The following is a 9,370-nucleotide window of genomic DNA, read 5'->3' as shown; positions in this document are numbered from 1 at the left end:
CCTGGGCTGGGGATTCGAACCCACCACCTTAGGTGTATGTGGCTGGCACCTGGGCTGGGGATTCGAACCTGCCACCTTACGTGTATGTGGCTGGCGCCTTAGCCGCTTGAGCCACAGGCGCCGAGCCTGCTATCTGACTCTTACATAACTCTGGATTCCCAAATCCCCTCCCTGGTCTTCCCCAACTCAGTAAAGGGCACTAATCTACCTAGTTACTCAGGCTAAAACCTGCAGTCACCTTTGATTCTTTTCTTTCTCCCTTTCCTTTATACATAATCCTGACCACCTGATCTAAAATAAAACCCACCATTTCTGTCTCCAAAGTAAATCCTAAAAAAAAAAAAAAAAACCCAAGGTAAATCCTACATCTTACTACTTCTCTACAAAGGCAGGGATACAACCTGTAACTAAGTTACTGGCATCTTGCACCTAAACTACCACAGCAGCTTCCCTGTCTCCCCACTTCCACATTTGCCTCCTCTCCAGAGTTCTTGGCCCAGGACATAGCCAGAGTGATCTTTGAACATGTAGATTAGACTGTATTACTCCTTGGCTAAGAACACCAATCGCTCTCCTAGACGGTGGAAAAGGGCTTTTCTAGGCACAGAAGCCTAGAGGGGCTTTGGGAGCATGCCTAGCTGCTCCTCCAGCTCCTCACCCTGCTACCATTCTCCCTCTTGCTGCACGGCTTGATCTCCATCTTTGCAGGTCCCTCTGCCTAGGGCACCCTGCCCTAGAGTTGCCCATCAGAGGAAAGGCCTTTTCCTGACCACTTAATGAAAGGCCCTGTTCAACCCACCCTCACTTTACTTTGTGCCATTTTCTTCAGAGCACTTATCACTTGGATTTTATCTTATGTATTTGATTACTGATTTGTTATCTGTCCCCCTACCCCACCCCAAGGACAGGAAATTTCTCTTGTCACTTCTGTAAACCACAGCTGTGGATGGTGTTTGGGCTCAATAAATATTTACTAATGTTAGTGAAAATGCAGAGGATGTGAGGGGTGAGGCAATGGAGAATGCTCTAGGGTCTGATGATACTGCCTCTGTTTTTTTAGCTAACTTTTATCCTCAATCAAACTTCACAATTCATGGAAGATTCTATTATTATTCTCCCCAATTTACAGATAAGAAAACTGAGGTGCAGAGTGGTCAAGTGACTTGCTGGGTGGCAAAGAGCCAGGATTTGAACCAGGTCTGTTGGTCTGCAGAGCCTAGGCTCTGATTCACTAAAGTATAAGGCCCTTGTTGGACGCACACTGCCTCCAGCCTAGCTTCTGCAAACACCTCAGCCTTGGGGTACAGCCTGTAGGCTATCATCTGCAGGACCCTTAGACCCCTGTGACCCAACCCACCTGTTCCCTACTGACCTGGAAAGCAGGAGATAGGCTCAGGAACCACTCACCTTGATCCCATCTGTAGCGTTATGCACCACGGTGGTTTGTGGTTCCTGTGAGAGAAAATGAAAATCACCCTCCTGACTTGGGGAAAGACCTAAAGCTCCTCCCAAGGGACCCCACCTTCATCCCAGTACCCCCATAGACCCTATGATGATCACTGAGGCCTGCCTACCAGCCATCCACATTAGACAAAATATCCTGGCTCAATTCAGATCCAAGATACCTGGGGAGCCCTGAATTTAGGCAATAGCACTGGCTGGTAAGAAGGAGAGGCCTGGCACTTAACAGAAGCAGGTACCCAGGAAGCTGGGAGGACAATGGTTTCTGTCCTGCTTCCTGCTGGTTCTGAGGACTCTTTCCACATTGGGATCCCATGGGCAAGTATATTGAAAGAGCTATGGGACTGAAGGTGTGGACCAAGCCTGCCCACAGTGTTCATCAAGGGGTGCCCAGGGGCAGAAACACAGGAGAGTAGAAGGATGAGGTCTCTCAGAAAGACGCAGGAGGCCCCCTCAGCCAGCTGAGCCCAGGGAGCTGCCTACTTCACCCACCTTCCACCTTCCCCAGAGTTCCTGGCCCTCCAGCACCACATGAGGCAGCATGAGGTCCACAGGAAGGAGAGGAGTAGCAGGCACAATCACTCCTACCTCTCTCCCAGTCACCCCCTTAACTCTCTAGTTAGCTCCTGTTAGCACAGGAGCTCTGAGAGCACACAGTGCCCTTGGAAGAGCCCAGAAAGAACTCAACAGCATGGCTCTCAAGGAACCAGAGACCTCAGCATTATCCAGAGGTGGGGACCCAACCCTCCTACTTGTTTTCCTGACTTGGCAAAGGAGAGGCTGAAGCAGGCTTTATAAGGAGGACTCCAAGAACTGATGTACAGGTTCCAAGAAAGCTCTTACTCTCTCCTTTTATAAGCAACTCACCTTCCTGACCCCAAAGTAGACCTACTGGGGTCCCAGCCTAGGGGTGGAAGGTTTAGCTGAGAGCCCTGATCACTCCCCCCGCCAATAGCACAGTGGAAGAAGCAGGAGCAGCAGTTCTGCCATGCAGGACGAGTGCAGCCAAGCAGACAATGAAAGGAGAGGGGCCTAGAGGGCAGCACACAGAGCAGCCTACTCTATAGGTTCAAGAAAGGAACAAGGCCAAGGAGGCCTGGGGGGTGGGGGGGCAAGAGGAGGAAGAGGGAAGGAGCAGGAGGCAGCCAGGGACAGAGGCAGAGAAGCTGTAGTCAGGAGGTACCATGGCCGTCTGCAAGGGCGCGGGCTCTTGGACTGGGCTTACGAGACTGTTTTTGTTGTTGCTCTGTGGCTGAGACAAGAAAACAGATGGTTTAGTTCCTCCCGAGTCACTGAAGATGCTCAGGTTCAGCTCCCAGACCTCCCTTGCCCCCTGCCCTGACTCAGAGGAGTGAGGCCTGAGGTGGCCTCCATAACACTATGCAGATGGGAGCAATGGCTGGAGAAATGGTCAGAGGAAGGGAGTGTCTGGAGGAGCCCAGAGACCTAGCTCTAGAGGCATCCTCAAGGTGGGACCAGCCCAAAGATTTGTTTTACAGCATCTCTCCAGAAATTTCTGCTTATGCCAGGTGCTATGTTACTGTACAACCATTCTTGACCCAAAGAAATTCAAGATCTTCTTTCTACTTTACAGCGGGAAAAGGAGGGTAGTTGATAAGAAAGCAGAATGAAATTGTGAAACTCTGGGCCACCTATCTGTGGGCCAGCTCCTGCTGCCCTTTCAACACGGCACTTGGGCTTCCTTCCCCTTACAATACCAACTTGAAGTCTAATCTGAAAAGAAGAGGAAGGAGAAGAGAAAGAACACCTGGCCAAACAGTTGGTATCTAGATTGGACAGGGATAGAAGTTGACTTTGGAAACAAAATGTATCCACTGACCCTGAGGTGCAGACACAGGGCTGTGCTCTTTATCTTTCTGCTTGGTAAATCTTGACCTTGGTGAGCTGCAAGTGAGGGCAGAGCTCCAAGGAGGGGCAGGGGAATCCCAGTGTGGGCCCTGGCTGTAGTCCCAGAACCCAGACCCCAGGACAGCATAGGATGCCCACAAGCCAACATCCTAAGAGGGACAACACCACCAGAGGTATCTCCTCGCCTTTCAAAATGATACACTGAGTGGTACAGCAAGGGAGGGACAGAAGGACGATGGTAGGAAGGAAGGACACCCATCTCCGGAACCAGAGCCATACTCATGCCATACTTTCTGCCTCTTACAATTCCCTAACCAGTGCACTCAGTCTCAGGAGTTGGAGGCCACTGAAGAGCAGCCCCAGGCCTGCAAGTTCTTCAACTGGCAGTGAGACGAATGAGCAGCTACCAACTCTGTGCAGGGTGCACGTGAAGACGCACTGACAGTTAGGACACTTCTTCTCTCCTAGGACACACATGGACAGCACACTGTCCCTACGTACCTGGAGGCCTCTTGGACCAGACCTGAAGCCATCCACCCCAGCCTGCTTGTCATTGGCTGACATTCCCAAACTGAGGGCAAGATGTAGAACTATGAGCTAGGCCCTACGCACTGCAAGACCCCACTGGGCTCTGCAGACTAGAGAAGAGGGGTCGTGGGAGGAGTCAGGCCACAGGTCTGAATGCACAGGAGCTCTGCTTCCTACTTCTCCCTGGAAAAAGCAGAGTCCTCCTAGCTCAGCTGCTGATGCAGATCTCCTGTTCAGAGCTGACTGGAGAGGGCCACCCTGCCTGCGATGCCCAGCTGAGACCAAAACTCTCACTGGGGACAAGGATTCCAGGGTGCCCATACAACCTGCCTCATCAGCAGAGGGATGGGTGTCACCACACAGCCCCACCTCTGGGGCTAATGGATCATTTCATAACAACGCAGGCTATTATATTCTCTTTGGTGTCCTGTGCCCCACAAGAAAGATGATGAGTCCACTGCAGTCTTTTACCTGTGCCACCCCTACTGTGGGCAGGAGGACAGGATGAAACACTGGGCACAGCTGGATAATGGGACTTGTAGAGGGGATACACCAAGAGAGTGAGGCTCAGAGCCAGGTGCCTACACGGTTGCCCTCTGGCTGCCAGTCTGCAGGAAGCAACTGCTCATGCCAGGTGAGCAGGGCCTCTCCTCCTGAACAACAGTGAGTAAGGGTCTCTCCTTGTGCTTGTCACCTAGCCCCAAGTATCACCTCCTGCTCTGGGCTGCTGGGAGGTATACAACTTCCACAGCAGCAGGTGCCATACCACACCCTCCAATGCCCACTTTTTAGGCCACTGGGTGACCTTGGGCAATGGCCCCTGCCTGGCAGGACAGGCCACACCTGCCCACACAGCACAGACATGCAGTGAGGATGAGTGAAGCACACGCACACGGCAGAACGGGTTTGCGTGGCTGCGGGCGGGTGCAGGCAGCATGGAGTGGGCGGATGGGTGGGCAGGCAAGGCTCACCATCAGGTGCACGCTGGAACTCGACTTCCTTTTCTGGACACACCACAGCAAGAGGGAGAGAGAAGGGGAAAGAGGAGGTAAGAAGAGAAGCACAGAGACGCTGCAGGTTAGTGCACCAGCGCTGGGCTCTGCATCACGGGGAGAAAAGAGCAGAAGGAAACTCGGAGTCCAGCACCAGAAGGTTAAAACAGCACACACAGACAGACAGGCACTCACACCCCTCCAGACCCCGGGGAGGAAGAGCCCCTTTGCTGTCAGGTTCCTACATATAGATTTAGTATATACTGACGTGTCTTAGCCTTGCCCAAAGAAAGCTACTTAAGATTGGCTCACAGGTCTAAGAAGGAAAGTAACATTTTGCTGCAAATTGACATGTTTGGGTTCATGAGGCTAACTCACCTACAAGGTTATTTATCTTCTCTCATTATTAGGATCATTTGAAATTTGAGTGAGCAGCTACCAGGCATAAAGCAAAAGCTGCGACAGGCTGCCCTCTGCTTTAGTAACATTTGACTTTTTTTTGGAAATGTAGTCCTGCTCTGTTGCCCCAGGCTATAGAGTGCCCTGGCGTCATCAAGTTCACTGCAAGCTCAAACTCCTGGGCTCAAGTGATCCTCCGGCTTCAGCCTCCAGAGTAGCTGAGACTACAGGTATGTGCCACCATGCCCAGCTACTATTTCTATTTTTAGTAGCAACAGGTCTTGCTCTTGCTCAGGCTGGTCTTGAACGCCTGAGCTTAAACCATCTACCTGCCTCAGCTTCTTGGAGTACTATGGCATGAGCCAGTACACCAGCTGACATTTGACTTCTGAACCTAGATTTTGCTGCATTCCTAAGCTGCTTTTCAGATAAAAATGTTGAGGTCCTGAAAATCATCTAACTGTTAAATTCCGTCTTCTCCTTCTTTGTCAGTATGGCCATGCTTGTTTAAAAGATTTGACAAGCTGGATTTGGTGGCTCACACCTGTAATCCCAGCACTTGGGAGGCTTAGGTAACAGAATCACTTAAGCCCAAGAATTTGAGGTTGCTGTGAGCTGTGATGTCACAGCACTCTACCCAGGTGACAGCTTGAGACTCTGTCTCAAAAAAAAAAAAAAAATTGCCAGGCGTGTGGCAGGTGCCTTTAGTCCCAGTTACTTAGGACAAGTAATTTGCCTTCTCTGAGGCAAGAGAATCCTTGAGCCTGAGTTTGAAGTTGCTGTGAGCTGTGACACCACAGCTTCTACCGCCCTCCTGAGGATGACAAAATGAGACTGTCTCAAAGAAAAAAAATGTCTTTTTGAACATTTTATTGCATCTTGCGATGAGTGGGAAATGGAAACAGGAGTGCCAGTGATTAAAATTGCAGTGATCATAAAGATGCAGAGATACAAGCCATGGAGAATGCTGAAAGCAGTGATTCCTTGGTCTCAACTAGATGCTCATGATTTTATGTTCAGCTGTAAGACAAGAGCATCAAAATAAAGACCACATGGAACACTGAAAATATATCTTAGAAGACTGTGTCTCAAAGGTGAAAAGTAATTACGAATTTTATGATTAGCTTACTGGGAGACAGACCTCCCTGAGAGTATGCCCATCTGATGTTTAACATTTGCATGTTATGGTGGCACCTGTAGTTTAGTGGGTAGGGCGTCGGTCACATACACCAAGGCTGGTGGGTTTGAACCTGGCCCAGGCCAGCTAAAACATCAATGACAACTGCAACAAAAGAAACAGCCAGGTGTTGTCGTGGGCACCTGTGGTCCCAGCTACTTGAGAGGCTGAAACAAGGGAATTGCTTAAGCCCAAGAGTTTGAGGTTGCTGTGAGCTGTGATGCTACAACACTCTACCGAGGGCAATAAAGTGAGACTCTGTCTCAAACAAACAAACAAAAAATTTGCATGTTACTTTAACAATATCCAACAAACACTTATTGAGGGTGGTTTTAGGCACATTGCTCCTGCCTTCAAGGGTCTGACATTCTACTTTAGAAGACATTTTCTAGGAATGTACTACAATCAAAAAGAAGCTACAAATATTTAAAAGAATGGTCTACGACTTTAGAATTAGATCTAAAGAAAAAGACAAACTTAAATATAATTAGGCCTCTTTTGCATTATTATTTTGTATTTATTTATTTTAGACAGAGTCTCACTCCATCACCCTGGGTACAGTGCTGTGGCATCATAGCTCACAGCACGCTCAAACTTGGGCTCTAGAGTTCCTTTTGCCCCAGCCTCCTGAGTAGCTGGAACTACAGATGCCCACCACAACGCCTTTGTTTGTTTGTCTGTCTGTTTTAATAGAGATGGGGTCACACTCTAGGTTAGGCAGGTCTCAAACTCCTGAGCTTAAGCAATCCACCCACATTGGCCTCCCAGAATGCTAGGATCACAGGAGTGAGCCACGGTGCCCCACCCTGCCTTAGCTTTTTTAATATGCCCAAACATTTTACTTCCTAAACTATCCCTCAAAAGGGTATTGCCTTATATTCATATATACATGTAAGTATGTTATATATGTGTATATACATATCTCTCTATATATCTACCTATCTGTCCAAATAGCTATGTATCTCCGATCTCTTTACCTAATTAGAGTGCTAATACTTTGAGGGAAGGTTCTTATTTTATGTATCTTTGTAATCTCCACAGTACCTAGCAAAATACAGTTAGCATACAATCAACAAATGTTTGCCCAGTTGAACTGGGTTTGCTGACTTTGGTTTTTTCCAGGCTAAAGCAGAGTGCAGGTTTCTAACTTGTGCTGAATCACAGCAGTGAGAACTCTGTCCTGGCAGCCATCCCCTAGGCCCACCCTTGGTTCTGGTGATTTTCAGGGGCTTGTTGTGAAAACGCATTGCAGGTTGCTATTAGCTGGATCTTGCTTAAAGCAGAAGACTTCTTAGTGGGGAGTGAGTTCCTAACTTTCTCCTAGTTGGCTCTTTTTCCTAATCTATCTTGCATGTGAATCTGAGATCACTCTTTTCTATTCAAAGATTATTTCTTAGGTTGGTGAACATCTTCCAGTTTCTCTCTCCATTATTTCAAGGTTTTGCCCTCAGCCATGTATAGCTGGACTCCATCTCAACCAGCACACTGCAGCACTGTCTAAATGCCAGATCATTTTTAAAGAACTTATCTCACTTGTATTTAAAAAGTATCTATTTGTTTACTTATTGAGACATTGTCTCACTCTATTGCCCTGATTAGAGTATCATGGTGTCAGCCTAGCTCACAGCAACCTCAAACTCTTGGGTTCAAACAATCCTCCTGCTTTAGCCTCCCAAATGGTTGGGAATATAGGCGTCTGCTACAATGCCCAGCTATTTTTTTCTATTTTTATTTATTTTATTTTATTTTTTTGAGACAGTGTCACTATGTTGCTCTTGGCAGAGTGCCATGGTGTCACAGCTCGCAGCAACCTCCAACTCCTGGGCTTAAGCAATTCTCTTGCTTAAGCCTCCAAAGTAGCTGGGACTACAGGAGCCTCTCACAATGCCCAGCTATTTTTTGTTATAGTTGTCATTGTTTAACTGGCCTGGGCCCGGTTCAAACCCACCAGCCTTGGTGGATGTGGCTGACACCATAACCACTGTGCTACAGGCACCAAGCCATTTTTTCTATTTTTAGTAGAGACTGGGTCTCACTCTTGCTGAGGCTGGTCTTAAACGCTTGAGCTGAAGGGATCCTTCCATCTCAGCCTCCCAGAATGCTAGGAGGCATGAGTCACTATGCCTGGTCCTATTTATTTAAAATTTTAAACCCAAAAAGGGTTCAAACCTCCTTTGCCTACTTAAACAGACAAATATTCAAATAGCATGTAAGGAAATAATTAGAACCTTTTTTTGTTCTAGCTGTGTTCTCCCTTTTAAACACTGGATGGCTATCCTGGCCTGGGACTAGCAGACAGCATGAGCTGCCCAAGACTGGCTAGGGGCCTTTTGAGATCTGAGAGTTTGTGTCCCTTTCAGTCTTGTTCTCACAAGTGGTTCTACTCTTCCCCAGACCTATGGTCACCAGCATCCTCAAAGAAACCTAAAAGAAGGTGAAATCCCCAAATCCAAGAGCATATGATAGATTAGCTGCTCAAACTAGTGTGAGCTTTAATATTCTCAGCACCTTGCAGAAAGCTTCTGAACAGTGAGACAGAAACCTCACTATGGACACTTAACCAGTAGGAACTGGGGAAGAGGGAGTTAGGAAGAGAAGATGGGGTTTAAACCAAGAATCCAGGATGCTGAAAGCTCAGGACCTTCTGAGCAACTCACAGGCCTCCCTCACAGTACAGATCATCACCTCAACTTTCAAGGGAGTGTAGAAAGGTTGAATGCCACACATCTGCCCTTTGATACAACCATGCCATTAATTGTTATAGGCATATACATGTTCCCAGTTACAAAAGACTGCAGCCATGTTACAAGCAATTTGGAAAACAGAGAAGAGGGGAAAATCACTCATACTCTATCATACTTCAAGCCTTTTTAAATAATGCAATTTAAAAATACCATGGAAACATTGTTTATGCTTTACTTTTACAATAAATAGTATTTGGGGG

General features: G+C 47.8%; 1 protein-coding gene across 1 annotated transcript in view; it reads right to left on the bottom strand.

Moving 5' to 3' along the window:
- The window catches only part of CAMK2G (calcium/calmodulin dependent protein kinase II gamma), a 63,971-nt gene that overhangs the window by 9,396 nt on the left and 45,205 nt on the right, over nt 1–9,370 (bottom strand). Inside the window, exon 14 of the mRNA XM_012801367.2 lies at nt 5,711–5,732. Coding sequence (XP_012656821.1) covers nt 5,711–5,732 — 22 coding nt within the window. The remainder of the gene's footprint in view (nt 1–5,710; nt 5,733–9,370) is intronic.

The sequence above is a fragment of the Otolemur garnettii genome, unplaced genomic scaffold (genome assembly GCF_000181295.1).
Source record: "Otolemur garnettii isolate 467f Iridium unplaced genomic scaffold, OtoGar3 scaffold00008, whole genome shotgun sequence".
NCBI lineage: Eukaryota > Metazoa > Chordata > Mammalia > Primates > Galagidae > Otolemur > Otolemur garnettii.
The sequence above is the reverse complement of the archived record's forward strand: the minus strand, read 5'-3'. Positions and strand labels throughout refer to the sequence as shown.